Raw genomic sequence first — 23,194 nt, forward strand, 5'->3', positions numbered from 1 at the left:
TTCCATCCGATGGTTCACCCCCCCAGATGGCCGCAACTGCCAGAGCTGTGCAGTTCCGAAGCCAGGAGCTTTTGCGTCTCCCACGCAGGTGCAGGGACCCAAGGACCTGGGCCATCTTCTACTGCTTTCCTAGGCCACAGCACAGAGCTGGATCAGAAGTGGCGCAACTAGAACCGATGCCCATATGGGATGCCGGCACTTCAGGCCAGGGCATTAACCCGCTGCGCCACAGCGCCGGCCCCTCAAACACCTTTACAGGAAACAGCACTTCTACATACAGCGAAACTCTACAATTACACATACCACCAAGTCCCTCAGATTCATTCACACATTCTCAAAACCAAAAAGGTACACATTCAACAAAGTTATTTCTTGAATGAATGAATGCCCACTTACTATATAAATGATGCATAATTCAATTTGGGCCATAATCTAAACCCTATTTAAAGGCCAATAACAGATCCTGAGGAATTCAGAATAAAGTTCTTGTAACCTAAGAGTCTATATGCTTCTGCTAATTTAAAAATAGAATTCTAAAATCTACCTCGTATCTAATTATTCAAATGAAAGCTAAAATTGCTGTTGGGAACAAAGTATTCTATTCCTGTATGCTTTCTATTACCATGGGTTCATCAGAGAGAATCAGGATATACATATGTCAGTACTTCCTTTTCTGTACATGGCTAAGAGAGAGCTAAAAGCACATATGTCAGTACTTCCTTTTCTGTACATGGCTAAGAGAGAGCTAAAAGCAGAAAGGAATAGAACTTTAAAATAAATAATTAAAGTGAACCTTCACAGTTCTACCAGGTAAACCTCCATTTAAATTAATTATGCTAGTGTATGTACCTCATTGGTACTGCTACTCATTCTTTCTAAGCAAGACACTAACTGGGTATGTTTCTTTCTTTCTATGAATTCACAATAAAAGGCATACATGGCCTCCCTAGAAACAGAATGCCCTTTGGCCCTAATTATGATCTGCAGGTTTTCACAGAAAAAGTGAAGCTGAAAAGGTGATGCATTTTATTTCCAAAGATTATAACTATCAGAGATGAGGAAGAAACATTATTTTTCAATTAATTAGCCAATTTATAAGCCTATTATAAATTTAGTCCCACCTGGTTTTAAATTTTTGTGAAAGGATTTGTCATTTGATTAATGCTACACTATTCCCTCTCATTTCTAAGAAGAAGAAGAATTGCTTTAACTTAAATGATAACAGGTAAGAAAACTGTATGAAAGCTTCCACACTGTCTATTTCATTAAAATGAAAAACTCAGGACTTCTATAAATATTCCATTGCTATACAACCTCATCATCATCTTTACTGGAATAAAGGACAATAATGATCATTGTTTTATAATCACTCATTTTCCTCTATTCTGTGTCAGAAAGCAAAACAACGTAGTTTTAAACCAGCAAGGGAAGAAAAAGAACACATATATTTAATCCAGATGCAAAAAAATAAGCAAAAAAAGATTAAGAGGGAAAAGAAAAAATGTACAAGTAAGTACTGTGGAAAGGTGAGTATGGAAGTCATTTAATTCGGAAGCGCTATGCGATGTCTATTCTTAAATCACGAACATGTGCACAAGTACTCAGGTCTTGTTTCTTGTGTAAAACATTGAAGAGTCAAAGATACATGACTTGATAAGAATCAAATAAAAAAACATTTATAGCAATATCTCCAGAATTAAAATCAATTCTAGAAAAATACAAAAGAATCAAAATTACATTACTATGCTTAACAATGGTAAAATTATACTAGTTGTTCAGGTTCATTCTGGTATTGACTAACATTACATATTTAGTATTTCAATCCGAATCGGAATTTGCAGGTGCATTATCACTGATGGTGGGAAAAGTTCTTAAGCCTTGTTTCCTTGCAGTTCTAAGTTGGTGCAAATGTTCTTTCATGTCCTGAGAAATATGGCAAATCCGTCCTTCTATGCCAGGTACTGCAATTACTGCTAACGGTTTCTCTGATTCTTTCTCAAAGGCTGCAAGTAAAACCATTAAAATATATTGTACTCCTCAAAATAAATACTCTACTACTAAGCCTAAAAATTTACTAGAATACATGTTTACTAGAATTCACATCAACAATAAAATTTTAATCAGAATTTCTATGAATATACATTTCTCATGACCAGCTGTACCATCATGAAAAGTTTCATTGGAAACATTTACTAAGTTTAGACATAATCAAAAGCACATTAATTCTTTTTAACTTAAAATATGGTGTATATGATATACTTTTCAAAAATTGGATATGCTTATGAAGACAATTTTTTTTTTGACAGGCAGAGTGGACAGTGAGAGAGAGACAGAGAGAAAGGTCTTCCTTTGCCGTTGATTCACCCTCCAATGGCCGCCGCGGCCGGCACACTGCGGCCAGTGCACCGCACTGATCCAAAGGCAGGAGCCAGGTACTTATCCTGGTCTCCCATGGGGTGCAGGGCCCAAGCACTTGGGGCATCCTCCACTGCACTCCCGGGCCATAGCAGAGAGCTGGACTGGAAGAGGGGCAACCGGGACAGAATCCGGTGCCCCGACCGGGACTAGAACCCTGTGTGCCGGCGCCACTAGGCGGAGGATTAGCCTAGTGAGCCGCGGCACCGGCCTTGAAGACAATTATTTTATCAAACAAGTAATGGATTATAAAAATCTCAATATGAATTTTGTCCAATCTGGTCCTGAATTATTGCTAAGTGACTCTTTTTAAAGAATAAAACTTCTGAACCATATCAATAAAATGAGTTCTGCATGACAAGGCACAGTGCTTACTGGGTAGGGAAAGACAACATGTTTTACAAGAGACCAAGTAAGCCGGTTTAAATACTTATAATGGTTCATTTAAAATAGAAGTGACAGAAAAAATTGAAAAGGTAGTCAAGATGTTGAAGCAGAGAACTTCGAGAAGTCTATAATCTCCTAGAACTTATTTGTGCTTTTCAGATGTGAATTTTTGCTTAAGACTTTCTTAAAATTGTAGCTCAGTCTTCATTTATTCACATTTCCCCACACTTAAGGAAAAAGAATACATTTTTCCATGGCTCACAATTTAACAAAAATGCTATTTATTAAAGAAACACTTCTAATAAAACAGAACTATGATCACCTGTTAGTGATGGCGATCTGCTGGTGGTGGTGATTAAACTCATTCGATGGCCTGAAAGACACTGCTTCCTTCCCTGCACAATCTTTATTGATTCAAAGTGATTCATGACAACTGTCGAAAGGACTTGTGCAGTTTCTGTGTCAAACATTCGAGGACAACTTTTAAGCATAATATAGCCATCCTTCCCCTGAAACAGCAAAACATATTGCAATTTTCTAATCTAGAAACAAGAATAAATCAAAACCAATGTACTTTTGAAATTATTGGTACAGAAATGCAATTTCATAGATATGTACACAACTATGTCTCCACATATGTTAACTGACAGACTTTAAGACGCTGGATTCAGACGATTCAGACATGGTAACTTTGGACCTCTGCCCTCAGCTCACTGCCCAGCATCTTTAGGAATGAACATGGCTGTGATCAGATCCAGCAGGGAGGGCTCTTCAGAGCAGCAGCGCTGAGCCTCAGCCAGCACCTCCGAAATGGCTCAGCACCGGAACCTGGAATGCGCGTCGAACAAGCTTCCCGCCAGCACTCTGACACTGCTCCAGACTGCAGTACTAAGAAGCCCACTGAAGTAAACTGAAAAGCCCATGGAGTCATCCAAGTTTTAATCTACATGATTAAATGACATAAGTAAAATATGCCATTAAGTATGTTAGAAGTTTTTATCACTACATTTTTAAAAATATTTTTTTTATTTATTTATTTTATTTGAAAGACAGAGTTACAGAAAGAATAGAAGAAAAAGAGAAAGATGAAGATCTTCCATTCACTGGTTAACTCCTCAAATAGCCACAAATCAGACTGAGCCAGGCCAAAGCCAGGAGCCTGGAGCCAGGAATTTCCTCCGGGTACCCCACATGGGTGCAGAGGCCAAAGAACTTGGACCATCCTCTGCTGCTGTCCCAGGCGCATTAGTAGGGAGTTGGATCACAGTGGAGCAGCCGGGACTCAAACCAGCACCTATACGGGATACTAGAGCTGTCAGCTGAACCTGCTATGCCATGGCACAGCTCCATCACTAAATTTAAAGTTGAGCAAATCACTACAACACTACTTGTAGTTATTTAACCACCACTGGCTATATTTGCCAGCTATTTAGAGAATGATATTAATCAGCATGAATTTGGACCAGGCACTGTGGCACAGCAGGTAAAGCTGCTGCCTACAGGCTGGCATCCCTTTTGCTCACCAGTTTGAGTCCTGGCTGCTCCTCTTTTGATCCAGCCTGGAAAAACAGTAGAAGATGGCCCAAGTGACTTGAGCCCCTGGACCCACATGTGAGACCTGGAAGAAGCTCCTGGCTCCAGGTTTTGGATCAGCTCAGTTCTGGCCATTGCAGCCATTTGGGGAGTGAATTAGCAGATGGAAGACCTCTCTCTCTCTCTCTGCCTCTGCCTCTCTGTAACTCTGACTTTCAAATAAATAAACCTTTTTAAAAAAGCATGAATTATATATTTCTGTATTTTTCAATCTGATAATACAACAAAATTAACATTACCAGCATATAAGACAAAATATAAATATATGAGTATAAAAACACAATGCAAAATATTTATTTAAATTGGATTATCTGAAATCACCAAAAGTATATATTTGTGTGCATGTACATAAATGTATGTAGTAATGTAAGACAATGTTTCTATTTAAAATATTTTAAAAATAAATTAATCTCCAGGACCCCGGGTTCTGTTCCTGGTTGGGGTGCCGGATTCTGTCCTGGTTGTTCCTCTTCCAGTTCAGCTCTCTGCTGTGGCCTGGGAAGGCAGTGGAGGATGGCCCAAGTGCTTGGGCCCTGCACCCCATGGGAGACCAGGAAGAGGCACTTGGCTCCTGGCTTAGGATCGGCGCAGCGCACCAGCCATAGCAGCCATTTGAGGGGTGAACCAACAGAAAAGGAAGACCTTTCTCTCTGTCTGTCTGTCTCTCTCTCTCTCTCTCTCACCGTCTAACTCTGCCTGTCAAAAAATAAAAATAAAAAAATAAATTAATCTCACATTTGCAATGTACTCCTTTATAGCAAGAAGGTAAATTTTTTTTTTCCGTAAATATTGTCCTTGAACTTTTACAGTATCTCTTATGATTCGATGTCCTGGTTCTGCATCTGGGTCAAATCCAAATTCTATTCCAGCAACTTGAGGAAATCTGAAATTTAAAAGTACATTCTTAGATAATCAATCCAAAGGCATATTAACAGTATGTGTGAGAAAGCATTAAAATGAAAGCGAGCACATCCTATGCTTCTTAAACTGCCGATGTGTGTGTATAGGTCTGGATCTAACTGCCAAACGACCTGTGACTTCAAGGAAAAGAAAGGGGGGTTTCTGGTAAAGTCCATCCCAACTTTCTTGGACCACAAAAGAATTTCACAAACTTGTATTCTACAATTTTAAACCACCCTGAGACTTTGGTTGTCTCAGTTTCCATCCTCATATCCTTAAGGAAATGAAGTTAAACACTAGTCATCTGTTAAAAATGCTGTTTATCTATGAAGTCCATGAAAAATGCAAATAACACCTTGCTTCCATCAGACGATTTCAACATAAGCAATGGGTGCATGGGGATGGGGATGGGGGTGAGCAGGCACTGTGGCACAGTGGGCTAAGCCACTGCCTGTGAAGCCAGCATCCCATATTGGAACACTAGTTTAATTTTTTTAATTTTTAAAAATTTATTTGACAGGCAGAGTTATAGACAGTGAGAGAGAGAGAGAGAGAAAAAGGTCTTCTTTCCATTGGTTCACCCCCCAAATGGCTGCAACAGCCGGAGCTATGCCGATCCGAAGCCAGGAGCCAGGTGCTTCTTCCTGGTCTCCCATGCAGGTGCAGGGCCCAAGTGCTTGGGCCATCCTCCACTGCCTTCCCCGGCCACAGTAGAGAGCTGGACTGGAAGAGGAGCAACCGGGACTAGAACCCGGCACCCATCCCATATGGGAGGCCGGCACCGCAGGCAGAGGATTAACCAAGTGAGCCACTGCGCCGGCCCCTGGAGCACTAGTTTAAAGACCTGGCTGCTCCACTTCCCACCCAGCTAATGTGTCTAGGAAGGCAGTGGAAGATAACCCAGCTATCTAGGCTCCTTCCATCCAAGTGAGAGATCTGGATGGAGTTCCTGGCTCCTGGCTTCCACCTGGCCCAGACCTAGCTGTTGTAATCAATTGGGTAGTGAACTAACAGACTGAAGTTCTCTCTCCCTCTCTCTCCCCTCCTCTCCCTTTGTCCCTCCCCCCCCCTCTTTTCTTCTCTCTTTCTCTCAGTTTGATGCTCTTTCAAATGAATAAATAAATCTTTTTTTTTTTTTGGACAGGCAGAGTGGACAGTGAGAGAGACAGAGAGAGAGAGAGAGAAAGGTCTTCCTTTACCGTTGGTTCACCCTCCAATGGCCACTGCAGCTGGCGTGCCACGGCCGGCACGCTGCGCTGATCTGAAGCCAGGAGCCAGGTACTTATCCTGGTCTCCCATGCGGGTGCAGGGCCCAAGCACTTGGGCCATCCTCCACTGCCCTCCCGGGCCACAGCAGAGAGCTGGACTGGAAAGAGGAGCAATTGGGACAGAATCCGGCGTCCCCACTGGGACTAGAACCCGGTGTGCTGGCGCCACAGGCGGAGGATTAGAGTAAATCATTTTTAAAAAAAGAAAATGGCTAGAAAGATTTTTTGCTAAATTTATAGGCCATTCACTTTGAGTGCTTCTAGGGGAACATCTTAAAAGAGAGTAACTGAAACTAATGTGTAAGAAATGTAAACAATGTAAGATATTGAGACAGCTCAGGGTGGCTTAGCAGTTAAGCCACCAGCTGGAAGGGCCACATCAGTATCTGGGTTAGATATCTGACTCCAGCTTCGGAGCTCAGTCTGCTGCTAATGCACACCTGGCAGGCAGCAGTGACAGGATCGAGTAGCTGGATCCCAGCCATCCACTTGGGAGACTTGAAATGAGTTCCCATCACCTGGTTTTGGCCCTCTGGCTGTTGCGCAATTTCGTAAGGGAACCAGTGGATGCGAGTACTCTTACTTTGCTTTCGCTTTCTGTCACTCTCTGCTCCCTCCAGTCCTTCTTCCCTCCCTCCTTCATTTCTAAAAGAAATAAATAACTAGTGCTATAACTATGATTAGATACATACAAATATCACAATTAATAGATAAATATTCCTTCTCAGTTCTGATGCAGTGGAACAGTGCTAAATTCAGCATCAAGACTAAGATAAAGTTCATGTAACTTGGTAACTGAAAGAAAAAAAAAGCATTGCTTTTTAAAATCTTAATTAAGACAACAAAAAACAAATTTCCTAAAGCCTTGAGTTTCCAATATGTTTCCAGATCAAGAATACACTGCCCACTCCACCACACACACACTCCAAAATAAGCCTCGATCAAACAAACAACACAGAGATGATGAGAAAAAAATGCAGCAGACTTTCACTCTAATTGGCACATTGGAGGAAAAGAAAAAGTGGTCTGCTGTGTAAAACGCTGCATGCAATCAGACATGCATGAGGAAAGGAATAATCAGAAAATACACAAAAGAGGGAAAAATTGAAACACAGAACTGTGAGCAGGTCAGCTGGTAATGACATGCCACTCAGCCACGGTGACACAGGTGGCCCAGAGCAGGCTCAAAAATGAAAGCAAACAAGCTCAGCAATAGGGTAGAAGAAACAATACCTCATGCGCCTTTCTATTTCCCTCTACCAATTTATATGAGAGCCAAAGCAACCAGAGCCAAGAACGAAAAAGAAGGGCAGAAGGGTGAGGAGACAAGAAAGAGGTACGGCATAACAGGCTGACCAAAGCTGGTCCACCATTACAGGCTTTAGTCTAAAAGAGGAAGTTCCAAGTATCAATTAGCTATAAGCACACTCCACGCTATTAAACCCAATAAAGAAATATATCAATAAAACCTGGACAGAACAGATATTTGAAGAATCTGAAAAGTACATAAATTACTACAGGTAGATTGCAGGAAAAGATGGCAATTTGAAATATCACCGAACTGAACCAGGCACTGTGGTGCTCCAGGTTAAGCCACTGCTTGAGATATCCCATATGGGAGTGCCACCAAGAGTCCTGGCTACCCTGCCTCAGATTCAGCTTCCTACTGATGCTCCTGGAAGAAAGCAGATGCTTGGGCCCCTATCCCCTGAGTGGGAGATGTGGATGGAGTTCCAGGCTCTTTGCTTCAGCCTGACCAGGTCCTGGCTATTGCAGACATTCAGGGAATGAACTATAAGACAGAAGATTCTCATTTTCTCTCTCTGTCTGCCTTGCTCTGGGTCTCTCATTCTTTCCCTTTCAAGTAGATATAAACAACAAACAAACAAATGTTGCCAAAAAGAACTATCACTGCACTAGCAGTGAGTTTGCTGTATTTTTTTTGCCTCTAGTTAAACTCCTAGCCTAAACTCATACCAGAAACGGGTAATGGCATGCAGACAGAGAAAGTTCAAGGGAAACCCTCTAGTTCTGCCTCTAGGAGGAAGTGTTAACTGCTAAGGCTCAGAGAGAGTACTTCATGCCCCTGCACCCCGCCCCCAAGCAACACAGTGGTGGTGGCCACAGGAACCTGAAAGAAGCAAAACTCAGAAAGAGAGGCTGAGCTTCAAAGAACGGGAAAATGCCCAGTGCACCTTTCCTCCCTCAGTCCCCTTTGCCACTGCACTTGGTCCTGGATGCAGGGTGCCTGGAGAAGTGCAGTCACTGTAGTCCTGGTGCTTTGACCAGATGACTGAAGAAAAGGATCCTGAAGGGAATGGAAGAAAACCATTGATCGCCTCCTAAGCTCAACCCTTCCCGGCGCACGTGTGGGACAGACCGCACTTAGCCTAGTGTTTGAAGATTGGACATACCATGTCACAGGTCCAAGAGTGACCCCTGGGTGGCACACATGCAGAAACAACGCAGAGCACCGCAGACTGAAAAAGGAGGTGGGACTGAACTCACAGCTACAGAGGTGAGTTGCAATCACTGCCTGAACCCAACAAGGTTCTCTGCCTGCTAAAACAAAGCTGGTAATGTCCTACATAGAACTGAGTTAATATCAGAGTCTCATAATATGCCAAATGGGCAGGACACAAAAAATTTCTTAGCCGGGCCAGCTCCGTGGCGCAGGTTAATCCTCCGTCTACGGCACCAGCATCACATATAGGTGCCGGTTCTAGTCCCGGCTGCCCCTCTTCCAATCCAGCTCTCTGCTGTGGCCTGGGAGGGCAACAGAAGATGGCTCGAGTGCTTGGGCCCCTGCACATGCGTGGGAGACCAAGAAGAAGCACCTGGCTCCTGGATTCGGATCAGTGCAGCTCTGGCCATTGTGGCCATCTGGGGAGTGAACCAACAGAGGGAAGACCTTTCTCTCTGTCTCTCCCTCTCACTGTCTGTGGTTCTACCTCTCAAATAAATAAATAAAATCTTTAAAAAAATTTCTTAGCAAAAACTAAGAAAATGTCAAAATGCAGGGGGAAGATGACACAGATATCCAAACTACTAAAGGTTTTAAAACTATTATCATACAAATAATCCAGTAAGCAATCAAAAACATTCTTTAGAATATTTTTATTTGAAAGGTAGGGAAAGGGAAAGAGAGACAGAGAGACAGAGATCTTCCATCCACTCCAGTTCATTCCCCAAATGTCCACAGTAACCAGGGCTGGGTCGAGTCAAAGGCAGAATCCCAGAACTCAATCCAGATTTCCTGCGCAAGTAGCAGACACCCAAGTACTTGATACTTGAGCCTCTCAAAGGTATGCACTAGCAGGAAGCTGGATCAGAAGCAGAGCAGCAGCGATTTGAACCAAGCACTTCAACAGGGGTTGCAGGGATCCAGACTGGCACCTTAACTGCCATACCATTTGCCTGTCCGCCCCCCCCCCACCCCCGCAAATTTCTGAATCTACTAAAACAGGGAGTTTGCACTTAGCCAGGATCAAATGAAAATTTCTTATGTGAAAATAAATAGCAAACATTAAAACTTCACTGGATGGCCTCTATAGAAGAACACAGATAACAGAAAGAGAGTCACCAAACTATAAACCATATCAACAGAAATTATCCAGTATGAAAAAAGATTTTAAAAACAAAGTTTTTTTTTAATGAACAGATTTTCCAGGTCCCTATGAGATTGTAACAAAAGGTGTAACTTTGTGTTATCTGATCTCAGAAAAAAAGAAGAGTGTAATGATAAAAAAAAATTAAGAAATAATGACCAAAAACAAAGACATAAAAATATAGATTCAAAAACTCAGCAAAGCTCAAACAGGAAAAATTTAAAAAGTTTGGCCAAGGCCATAATAATTATACTGCTAAAAATGAAAGACAAAGCAAAACAACCAGAGAAAAAGAATGACTTACATATAAAGGAAAAATAATTTGGGAGATTGAAATTTATCATCAGAAATTCTAGAGTTCAAGAGGGAGTGAAATAACAGATTTAGAAGTCAAAAGAAAAGAACTCTCACCAAAAAATGTGTATCCAGCATAAAGTAATTCCTGGACAAAGGATAACTAAGAGAATTCAGTGCCAGCAAATGTGCTTTCGAAGTCACTGTGAAGAACTTCAGTTGAAAGGGAATACCAGAAAATAAAGTTGGAGAATCAGAAAATAAAAAAAAAAAGAAACAAACAAGGAAAATATGTGGATAAATTGGATACTATCTTCTTTTTTCTTTTTAAGATATATTTATTTATTTGAAAGGCAGAGTTACAGAGAGGCAGAGGCAGAGGCAGAGAGAGAGAGAGAGAGAGTGAGTTTTCCACTTGCTGGTCTCTCCCCAAATGGCTGATCCGAAGCCAGGAGCCATGAGCTTCTTCCAGGTCTCCCACGCGGGTGCAGGGGCCCAAGGACTTGGGCCATCTTCTACTGCTTCCTCAGGCCATAGCAGAGAGATGGATCAGAAGTGGAGCAGCTGAGACTAAAACTGGCGCCCATAAGGGATGCCGGCAGTGCAGACGGCGGCTTTAACTACTACGCCACCGAGCCAGCCCCTCTCCTCTTTAAAATATGCTTAACAGTTGAAAGAAAAATAATAATCTGTGATGAGATTTATAACATAACTAGATGTGATGTATAAGTTTACTATAACACAAAGAGGAAACAGTACATGCAGCATAGTGTGGGAAGATTTCTCTATTTCTCTTGAAGTAGCAAAAGATTGATTGTAGGTTAAATATGCATTTAGTAAGTCCTAAAACAACTACTACAAAAGTCTTTTAAAAGTATGATAAACACTACACGTAACAAAGGAACACTAAAACATTCAAATAGCCCAAAATAAAGCAGACAAATAAAACAAGGGAGGGACCAAACTGTGGCATATTAGGCTAAGCCTCTGCCTGCGCTGCCAGCATCTCATTTGGGTACCGGTTTAAGTCCCAGCTGCTCCTCTTTCGATCCAACTCTCTGCTAAGGCCTGGGAAAGCAGAAGAAGATGGCCCAAGTGCTTGGGCCCCTGCACCCATGTGGGAGACCTGGAGGAAGCTCCTGGCTTCTGGCTTCAGACTGGCATAGCTTCAGCCATTGTAGCCATTTGTGGAGTGAACCAGCAGATGGAAGACCTTTGTCTCTCTGTCTGTAATTCTACCTATCAAATAAATGAAGTCTTTTATTAAAAAGGGAATAAAAAACAAAAAGAACAAAATAGATACGAAAATTTTGGAAATATTCCAAGCACAGATGTTTCTAAAAATCATGTACTAACTATATTTCAAATATAATGACAAGGGTAGGTTAAAAGGGAATGGGGGCCCGCGCTGCGGCTCACTAGGCTAATCCTCCGCTTTGCGGCGCCAGCACACCGGGTTCTAGTCCCGGTCGGGGTGCCGGATTCTGTCCCGGTTGCCCCTCTTCCAGGCCAGCTCTCTGCTGTGGCCCGGGAGTGCAGTGGAGGATGGCCCAAGTGCTTGGGCCTTGCACCCCATGGGAGACCAGGAGAAGTACCTGGCTCCTGCCATCGGATCAGTGCAGTGCACCAGCCGCAGCGCGCTAGCCGTGGCAGCCATTGGAGGGTGAACCAACAGCAAAAGGAAGACCTTTCTCTCTGTCTCTCTCTCACTGTCTACTCTGCCTGTCAAAAAATAAAAAAGAAAAGAAAAAAAATAGAATGGGAAAGATACATCACACAAACACTAATCAAAAAGGTGCTGGATATACCAATAGCAAAGCCAACTGTAACAGAGCAAAGCAAATTCCAATATCTCAATTAACTGGATTCATGGAATCCATGGGGGAGACCTAAACTGGTCTCCTGGTTCCAACTTCAGCCCAGCCCCAGCCCTAGCCCCAGCCCCAGCCCCAGCCATTGTGTGTATTGGGATAGTGAACTCCCAGAAGGGAACTAGCTCTTTCTTGCTCTCTCTTAAAAATAAATATTTAAAAACAATTCTTTAAGATCTAGAGAGACAATAAAACAGAGGCAACAACCTTTTTCTATAAAGGAGGAGATTCAGGTTTGGCAATCCATAGAGTTTCTGGTAAAAAATAAATAAATAAATATCACTGTAGTACAAAACAAGCTATAGAGAATACAGATATGAACAAGTTTAGATGTATTCCAGTAAGATATTTCTAATATATAGAAGGGTGAATTTAGCCAAAGGGTCCAGCACTTCATGGAATACAGATAAAATAGCCAACAGTCAAGCAGATACAACACTGGATATGCATGTATCTAACAACAGAGCCTCCATTACATGAAGCAAAACCTCATAGCAGTGAAGGAAGCAAAATTACAATTATGGCTGAAGAGTTCAACACTTCGCAGCCAGCAACTGACAGAACTATTTGGTAGAAATTGTTCAAGCATACACAGAACTGAGCCACACTGATTAAACTGACATTTACAGAGTATTTCACCACCAAAGCAGAATATATACATGTATCAAGCACATACAGAAAACTGATAAAAGCAGACCATATCTAGGGCCACAAAATAAACCTTATTTTATTAACTAACTGAAACTCTACAAAATATTTTAATGAGTATATTAAAATTCAATAACCAAGCTAAAGGGAAAATCCAGGAAATCAAACTAGATACTTCTACAGGTCACACAGCAACATTTCCAGGAAAATTTAAAAAAAAATTGAAATAAACAAAAATGAGAATATAGCATAACAAAATTTGGGCCAGTGTTGTGGCACACCGGGTAGGTATCAGAGTACTGGTTTTGAGTCTCTGATGCTCTGCTTCCAGTCCAGCTCCTTCCTACTGCAAGTGGGAAAGCAGTGAAAAATGACCCAAGTACTTAGGCCACTGCCACACATGTGGGAGACCAAGATGAAGTTCCAGACTCCTGATGTCAGCTTAGCCCAGCCCCAGCTCTCATGGCCATCTGGAGAGTGAACCAGCAGATGGAAAGTCACTTTATCTTTATCTCTCCCTGTCGTCCTGTCATTCTGCCTTTCAAGAAAATAAAACAAATATTTAAAAGCAGTCTGTGCAATGCAGCTAAAATAGAGCTTAGAGGAAAAATAATAGCACTAAACGTTAAGTTTTTAAAAATGAACCATCTCAAATAAGCATTTTAAGCTGATTTGAGAAAACAGATAAAGAAGAGAAAAACAAACCCAAAGCAAGCTAAAGAGCAAAAATCAATTAAATTGAAAGAACTACCACTCTTTTCCAAAGAGGCCATACCATTTTATACTTCCAACAACATGCTTTATCCTCATCATCACCAGCATTTAGTATTTTCACTATGGCTTTTATTATTTTAGCCATTCAGAATAGGAATGTAGTGATATCATACTACAGTATTAATTTGCCCTTCATGTAATTAACTTTCATCTGATTATTTGGAGAACTGTCCATACAATAGTACTTTAAAATATTTGTGGAAAATTTAATTAAAGATAAGTTTATTTTTGTTCAAAAAAACTTTTAAAATCCACACAAGGTCTTTTCATATTCCAAATTTTGAAGATTACTTGTATGTCTTTTTCCTACATTGTAATTCAGCACTATTTTCATCACTGTTAAGTTTTGAAAGGTATTTACATATTCCATATACAAGCTGTTCATCAGATATGTGTTTGCAAATAATCTCTCCCAGTTTGTAGCTTGCTTTCATTTTCTTCACAATGCGGTTGAAGCATAAAAGTACCTAATTTTGATGAAGCTCCATTTATGACTTTTCTTTTTATGGATAATGTTTTTGGTGTCCAGCATCTTTGCCCAGCCCATGGTCCCAAAGATTTCTTCAACACATTTTTCTAAAAGTTTTATGGTTTTGTATTTTGCATTAAGTTTGTTACCCATTTTAAGTTTTATATTTTGAAGTGTGGACCTTAAGTCTAATCTTTTTTTTTTCTTCACAAAATAATTTTAATACTTTGTGCCTAGGCTAGCAGCATCCTGCACTGTGACATTACTAGACATACATAAGCATTTTTTCCAAGTACAAATATTAAAAGCAGAATAATGTAAGCAATTGCCTATACAAAGATAAATAGACACTGTAGGTTATTTTCTTCTTGAATCATTTTTGGTGCATGGTAAATTGCAATTACATGTCAGTATAATGTTACTGATCTATAGAATACACTTGGAACTGTGAGGTATGGCAACTCCCTGTGAGAGAGCTAACATGTAAACGTGAATATTTTGAGTGAATTTTTTTAGCTGCCACAGATGGGAAAGACAAAGAAAATCCAGCCTTCGAAGACCCCAGAAACTTATTTTTCTAATAATAATAATAATAATATCATCCTCTAAAATCCTCAGCTATTCCCTATCTTTTCCTTATGGTTGGAATACCTTTTAATGGAGAAAGATAAAGTAAATATAGAAATGAAGCTATGTTTGTTATAGGATTGTGGATTAAGCCAGTTATTTAAAAAAAAAAAATAAATCCGCCAGGTAACTGCTCATTTACTTTACATCAAGTTGAGAGCCTGATATATACATCTCAACTTTATAATTCAAGATTGCAGTTAAATATGTAATTCATTTGAACTACCATGGTAATAAGACAATTAGAAACCTTACATATTTTCAAAAAGGAAGTCTAATCTTTAATTACTATTATTTAATAAACATAAATGTCCAAAGTCCAGCTTTTAGATTAAAGTGGCCCCTCCCCCCATAATTTCCCTCCCACCCACACCTTCCCATCTCCCACTCCCTCTCCCATTCCATTCCCATCAAGATTCATTTTCAATTATCTTTATGTACAAAAGATCAATTTAGTATAAATTAAGATTTCAACAGTTTGCACCCACACATAAACATAAAGTGTAAAATACTGTTTGAATATTAGTTATAGCGTTAATTCCCACTGTACAACACATTAAGGACAGAGATCCTACATGAAAAGTAAGTGCACAGTGACTACTGTTGTTGAGTTAACACATTGACACTCTTTTTTATGGCGTCAGTAATCAACGTAGGCTCTAGTCATGAGTTGGTTGCTAAGGCTATGGAAGCCTTTTTGAGTTCGACGACTCCAATCTTATTTAAATGAAGTCATAGTCAAAGCTGAAGTTCTCTCCTCCCTTCAGAGAAAGGTACCTCCTTCTTTGATGGCCCGTTCTTTCCACAGGATCTCACTCGCAGAGATCTTTCATTTAGGTGTTTTGTTTTGTTTTGTTTTGTTTTGTTTTGTTTTGTTTGCCAGAGTGTCTTGGCTTTCCATGCCTGAAATACTCTCATGGGCTCTTCAGCCAGATCCGAATGCCTTAAGGGCTAATTCTGGGGCCAGAGTGCTGTTTATGGCATCTGCCATTCTATGGGTCTGCTGTGTATCCCGCTTCCCATGTTGGATCATTCTCTCCTTTTCAATTCTATCAGTTAGTATTAGCAGACACTAGTCTTGTTTATGTGATCTCTTTGACTCGTAGACCTATCAAAAAAAAAAAAAAAAACTATCCCTCTTTGCAGATGATATGATTCTTTACTTAGGGGATCCAAAGAACTCTACTAAAAGACTATTGGAACTCATAGCAGAGTTTGGCAAAGCAGCAGGATATAAAATCAATGCACAAAAATCAACAGCCTTTGTATACACAGGAAATGCCATGGCAGAGAAAGAACTGCTAAGATAAATCCCATTCACAATAGCCACAAAAACAAATACCTTGGAATAAACTTAACCAAGGACATTAAAGATCTCTACAATGAGAATTACAAAATCTTAAAGAAAGAAATAGAAGAGGATACCAAAAAAATGCAAAAATCTTCCATGCTCATGGATTGGAAGAATCAATATCATCAAAATGTCATTCTCCCAAAAGCAATTTATAGATTCAATGTGATACCTATCAAAATACCAAAGACGTTCTTCTCAGCTCTGGAAAAAATGATGCTGAAATTCACATGGAGAAGCAGGAGACCTTGAATAGCTAAAGCAATCTTGTACAACAAAAACAAAGCCGAAGGCATCACAATTCCAGATTTCAAGACATACTACAGGGCAGTTGTAATCAAAGTAGCGTGGTACTGGTACAGAAACAGATGGATAGACCAAGGGAATGGAACAGAACCACCAGAAATCAATCCAAACATCTACAGCCAACTTATATTTGATCAAGGATTTAAAACCAATCCCTGGAACAAGGACAGTCTATTCAATAAATGGTGCTGGGAAAACTGGATTTCCACCTGCAGAAGCATGAAGCAAGACCCCTACCTTATACATTACACAAAAATCCACTCAACATGGATTAAAGATCTAAATCTATGACCTGACACTATCAAATTATTAGAGAACATTGGAGAAACCATACAAGATACAGGCACAGGCAAAGACTTCTTGGAAAAGACCCGGGAGGCACAGGCAGTCAAAGCCAAAATTAACATTTGGGATGGCATCAAATTGAGAAGTTTCTGTACTACAAAAGAAACAGTCAGGAGAGTGAAGAGGCAACTGACAGAATGGGAAAAAATATTTGCAAACTATGCAACAGATAAAGGATTAATAACCAGAATCTACAAAGAGATCAAGAAACTCCACAGCAACAAAACAACCAACCCACTTAAGAGATGGGCCAAGGACCTCAATAGACATTTTTCAAAAGAGGAAATCCAAATGGCCCAAAAACACATGAAAAAATGTTCAAGATCACTAGCAATCAGGGAAATGCAAATCAAAACCACAATGAGGTTTCACCTCACCCAGGTTACAATGGCTCACATACAGAAATCAACCAGCAACAGATGCTGGTGAGGATGTGGGAAAAAAGGGACACTAACCCACTGTTGGTGGGAATGCAACCTGGTTAAGCCACTATGGAAGTCAGTCTGGAGATTCCTCAGAAACCTGAAGATAACCCTACCATTCGACCCAGTCATCCCACTCCTTGGAATTTACCCAAAGGAATTTAAATTGGCAAATAAAAAAGCTGTCTGCACCTTAATGTTTATTGCAGCTCAATTCACAATATCTAAGACCTGGAATCAACCTAAATGCCCATCAACATTAGGGTGGATAAAGAAATTATGGGATATGTACTTTATAGAATACTATACAGTAGTTAAAAAAAAATGAAATCTGGTCTTTTACAACAAAATGGAGTAATCTGGAAAATATCATGCTGAGTGAAATAAGCTAGTCCCAAAGGGACAAATACCATATGTTCTCCCTGATCAGTGACAACTGACCGAGCACCAAAGGGGAAACCTGTTGAAGTGAAATGGACACTATGAGAAACAGTGACTTGATCACCCCTTGTCCTGACTGTTGATGAACAAACTTAATACTTTATCCCTTCTAGTATTTTTTTTTGTTCTACTTAATACTATTGGTTGAACTCTGTAATTAACACACAATTATTCTTAGGTGTTTAAATTTTAATTGAAAAGTGATCCCTGTTAAATATAAGAGTGGGAATAAGAGAGGGAGGAGATGTACAATTTGGGACATGCTCAATCTGACTTGCCCCAAATGGTAGAGTTAGAAATGTGCCAGGGGATTCCAATGCAATCCCAACAAGATGGCATGTACCACTGCCATCTCACTAGTCCAAGTGGTCAACTGCAGTTCACAATTGATAATGATAGGTCTTAAGTCTAGTATTTTGAGCATGTTTATAAAGTTATTCTATTCCATTTCAAGTATTCATTCATCTACTCCTCCACTAAATACCACAATCTTTTGTTTTTAGATTTATATTTGAGGAACCATTGCTGTTGTATAGCAGGCAAAGCTGCTGCCTGTAGGACCAGCATCCCATATGGATACCTGTTCGATACCTACATATGAATACCTACTCCACTTTTGATCCTGCTCCCTGCTAACGTCCCTGGGAAAGCAGTGGAAGATGGCCCAAGTCCTTGGGCCCCAGCACCTGCATGAGAAATCTGGATGAAGCTCTTGGCTCCTGGTTTTCGACTGGCCCAGCTCCAGCTGGGTAGTAAACAGAGGATGGGTGATCCATTCTCTCTCTCTCTCTCTCTGTCTCTCTGTCTTGCCTTCTGTCTGTAACCCTGCCTTTCAAATATAAATATTTTTTAAAAGATTTATTTATTTGAAAGGCAGGACTATAGAGAGGGAGAGATATTCTATCTGTTGGTTCACTCCCCAAATGGTTGAAATGGCCATGATTGGGCCAAACTGAAGCTAGGAGTCTGGAACTTTATCAGGGTCTCCCACATGAATGCAGGGGCTCAAGGGCTTGGGCCATCTTCTGCTGTGTTCCCAGGTGCATTATCAGGGAGTGGGATCAGATGCAGAGCAGACGGGACTCAAACCGGTTGCCATATGGGATGCCAGCATCACAGGCAATGGCTTAACCAGCTATGCAATAACACTGGCCCCTAAGTATCATAATCTTGATTATTGTAGCTATATTAAGCCTATTCATTGGGTAGTTATTAATCCCAATTTATACTCCTTTAGCAAAAGTATGTCATAGTGATTGGGTTCCATAGTGATAGTGATTGGGTTCCAGGCTTTTCCACATAAATTTTAAAATAAACTTGCTATAAAAAATTTTGAAATTTTAATATGAATTCAATTAAGCCTACAGATCAATATTAATACTATTTTGAGTTTTCCAGTTCATAAACTTGATTATGTCTCTACATTTAAGTTTCACTTGATTTCTTTAATTAGTACTTGGTAATTTTCAGCAAACGTGTTTCTATACATATTTTGTTTGATTTGTAGCTAAGTATTTACTATGCTTTGGAGAACTTTTAGGCAGCTTTATATTTTTAATTTTTATTTCCCCACATGCATTGTTAATACAAGGAACTTGGATTTTTATTTATCCAACTTATTAGTTCTATGGATGTTTTCCATAGATTCACTGGGATTTTCTGGGTAGGCTATGTCATCTTCAAATAGGTACAGTTTTCTTTTTTGCTAGTTTCCATAACATACTGCATTGATTAGAACCTCTGGTATTATTTTGAATAAGGGAGGTGACAGTAGATATACCTGGCTTATTCCTGATTTAAGTAGACAGCATTCCATTTTTTTCTCATTAAATTTGATGCTAGTTGTAGGTTTTTGTAGACAGTTTTTATCAAGGTGAGAAAGTCTCCCTCTCCTTCTAATTTACTAAGATTTTTACCATAAGGGTATTTTGAAAAAGTCCCTTCTGCATCAACAGATATTTTTCTTCTTTAACCTGGTAATAAGATAGACTATGCTGATTTATTTTTTAATAATGAATTAGCCTTGTGTATATGCAATAACCATAAATGGTCATGGCTTATAATTTCTTTAAGGTGCTGCTAAATTCAATTTTTAAATAGTTTGTTAAGTATACTGTGACTAAGTTTAGGAGATATTGCCTTTTTCATTTTTGTTACTATTTTTATCTGGGTTCAGTACCCATGTAATACTTGCCTCATAAAATTACTGGAAATGTGTTAGGACAGACTGCTCCAAAATTTGTGTTAATTCTAGTTTCAATGTTCAATTGTACAACAATTCAAATTGCTTTCTGAGAAGGTTTTAAATTATGAATTCAATTTATCTAATAGTTATGAGACATTAACATTATCTATTTCATTGTGGAAGAGTTTGCCATTTTGTAGCTTTCTAAAATGTGATTCTTTTATGCTATCAAATCAAATTTTTCTATACAAAGGTGTTTGTGGTAACCCCTTATTGTTCTGTTAATGGCTATTTAATCTATAATGGTATTCCTTTTTTGATACTGGCGATGTGTATCCTCTCTTTTTTTATCTGTATCTGTTTTGTCCATCTGTCTTTTAACACAATTGTAAAGAAAATTCAACAGAGAGAGGATAATCCTTTAAAAATAAATGGTATGAGAATGATGGGGAATCCAAATGGAAAATCAAATGAACTTCAATACAAACCGAACAACCATACAGAAATTATCTCAAAATGGAACTCAAATATAAAGTTGCAAAAGTTATAGAAGAGGCCGGCGCCATGGCTCAATAGGCTAATCCTCCGCCTTGCAGCACCAGCACACCGGGTTCTAGTCTCGGTAGGGGCGCCAGATTCTTTCCCGGTTGCCCCTCTTCCAGGCCAGCTCTCTGCTGTGGCCCGGGAGTGCAGTGGAGGATGGCCCAAGTCCTTGGGCCCTGCACCCCATGGGAGACCAGGAGAAGCACCTGGCTCCTGGCTTCAGATCAGCGCGATGCGCCAGCCACATCACACTTGCTGCGGCGGCTATTGGAGGGTGAACCAACGGCAAAGGAAGACCTTTTTCTCTGTCTCTCTCTCTCTGTCCATTCTGCCTGCCAAAAAAAAAAAGTTATAGAAGAAAATATTTGTTACATGAGGACAGGCAACTAATTCTTAGACTTGATAATAAAATAAGATACACAGAGGAAATATCAATTAAAATTTATAAAAAATTAAAATATTTTCCTTTACAAGACACTTATTGAATGAAAAGCCACAGGGAGAAGTATTTGATAATAAATTTGACAATAAATTTGTGTTCAGAACATTCAAAAAAACTCTCAGCACTCAACAGTAAGAAAATAAACAATCAAAGTAAAAATGGGCAAAAAGACTTAGATCCCTCACTAAAGGGGACAAATAAACAAGAGTGTCAATTTGTTAAGTCAACAACAGGAGTCACTGTGCACTTACTCCTCATGAAGGATGTCGCTCCCCCTCTTCATGGAGGAACGACACTAGACCCTGCGCTGTTCTTTTGTCTGCTCGGCCCTCCCCGGGTTTGCTGCTGGTTCTTCCCGGGTTGGCTACCGACCCTTTCACCTCCGTGGAAGGGCGGTTCCCCCTGCCACTTTCCCCACTTCCGCGGGGGAGCGGCACACCGCTGGCCGGCTCTCTCGGGGGCTGCACAGGTGTTCCTTCAGATAGATGTTCCTGGTGCATGTTGTCTCTCTCCTCCTTTATAGTCCTCTTCCACCAATCCCAACTCTGCTACCCACACGCCGAGTACGCTGCTCTCCTCCAATCAGGAGCAGGATCAGCTCCTGCTGCTTATTGGTTGAACTGGAGGCAGCTGTGTAAAAGCTGTTTCCTCCTCTCCCAGCGCCATATTGTGGGAGAGCAGATGCATAGAATAAGTCTTAATTCCAGTAACTTAGTCTAGTCCGAGTTGCTCCCCACAGAAGGATCTCTGTCCTTAATGTGCTGTACATTGAGATTTAATGCTATAACTAGTACTCAAATAGTATTTTTCACTTTGTGTTTCTATGTGGGTGCAAACTGTTGAAATCTTTACTTAATATATGCTAAACTGATCTTCCGTATATAAAGAGAATTGAAAATGAATCTTGATGTGAATGGAAGGGGGAAGGGAGAGGGAAAGGGGAGGGTTGCGGGTGGGCGGGAAGTTATGGGGGGGGGACCATTGTAATCCATAAGCTGTACTTTGGAAATTTATGTTCATTAAATAAAAGTTAAAATAAATAAATAAATAAATAAAATAAAAAGATATTCAACATCATTAGTTACATGGAATGTTACTCAACAATAAAATATAACACACTTTTCACATTTAACAACCTGAATGCAGTTTAGAGATCTGATAAGTGAAAAAAGCCTAATCTCAAAAACTTATCTAATATATGATTATATTTATGAGGCATTATCAATAAAGAAAAACTAAAGTCACTAAGAATGGAGGAGCTTTTGCAGGGTTTATGAATACAGGAGTATGACTACAAAGAATGGCATGAGACAGTTTAGGGCGATGATGAAATTTTTCAGTAACCTAATTGTGGTGATGATTACAGAAATCTATACGTATGTTGTTAAAGTTACTGAACTGTACAAAAATTAAAATCAATTGTACTACATGATCATTTCCAAGTGCATAAAACAAAGGGACAGAGATAGATATAATAAAGCTCAAGGATAAAATTGTAGAGTACCCATTCTCAGCTACAGTATAGCTCAATAGAGGACAAATAGAGCTTAATTAAGTGCTCTGGGAAATACACCTAAACTTCTCTTTTAACAGAGGTGTAAAAGAAATTTTGTTAATGCACAAGCCTAAAAGAGAATAATTCTTAATTATTATATTTGAAAAAATTAAAGCATCTAACAATATCAAGCGAGAAAACATGAACTTTATATGCTGCAGATAGGAACATGAATTGTTATGACCACTCTGATGGGCAATTTTGTAAAGGTGAACATTTATATCCCCAGCAATCATTTTTAAGTGTACATCCTAGAAAAAGTTGGCCTATCTACACAGAACCGTACTGTGTAAGAATATACCACAGCAGTGCTATTCATAAAACAGGGAAACTGGGAACAATGCATATGTGCACAATTAGGTAAATATATAAATGAATTATAGTACAAACATGCAATAGTGTAAACTTCCAAAAAAAAAAAAAAAACCTCTCATCCCAGAAAGTTTTCATTAAACAATTATACTAAATGTGCCTAAAGAAAAATTAACACCAATTCTACACAATCTTATTCAAAAAAAAAAAAAAAAAGAAAAGAAAAGAAACAGCTAAGGAAGAACACTTCATGCATACTAAAACTTGGTATAAAAGTCCTTAGTAAAATACTACAAATATGATTTAGCAATATTAGCCCTAGTGTGCAAAACTGGTTTGGTATTTCAAAATCAATCAAAATAATTACCATAGCAACAACTTAAAAAGGCAAAATCACATGATCCCATGACTTGGTGCTGACAAAGTAGTCAGAATTTC

The 23,194-nt window shown here is 39.6% G+C and overlaps 1 protein-coding gene across 2 annotated transcripts in view; it reads right to left on the minus strand.

Annotated features, from left to right (window-relative positions):
- Positions 1-787: 787 nt before the first annotated feature.
- Positions 788-23,194, minus strand: part of LOC100355797 (snake venom 5'-nucleotidase) — a 106,940-nt gene continuing 84,533 nt past the window's right edge. For both annotated transcript variants that reach the window (XM_008262266.3, XM_051853734.2), the window contains 3 exons: positions 5,131-5,278; positions 3,125-3,311; positions 788-2,003 (listed from right to left, as the gene is read on the minus strand). In XM_008262266.3, coding sequence (XP_008260488.3) covers positions 1,819-2,003; positions 3,125-3,311; positions 5,131-5,278 — 520 coding nt within the window. In that variant the 3' untranslated portion in view covers positions 788-1,818. The remainder of the gene's footprint in view (positions 2,004-3,124; positions 3,312-5,130; positions 5,279-23,194) is intronic.

Source organism: Oryctolagus cuniculus, chromosome 14 (genome assembly GCF_964237555.1).
Source record: "Oryctolagus cuniculus chromosome 14, mOryCun1.1, whole genome shotgun sequence".
Taxonomy (NCBI): Eukaryota; Metazoa; Chordata; class Mammalia; order Lagomorpha; family Leporidae; genus Oryctolagus; species Oryctolagus cuniculus.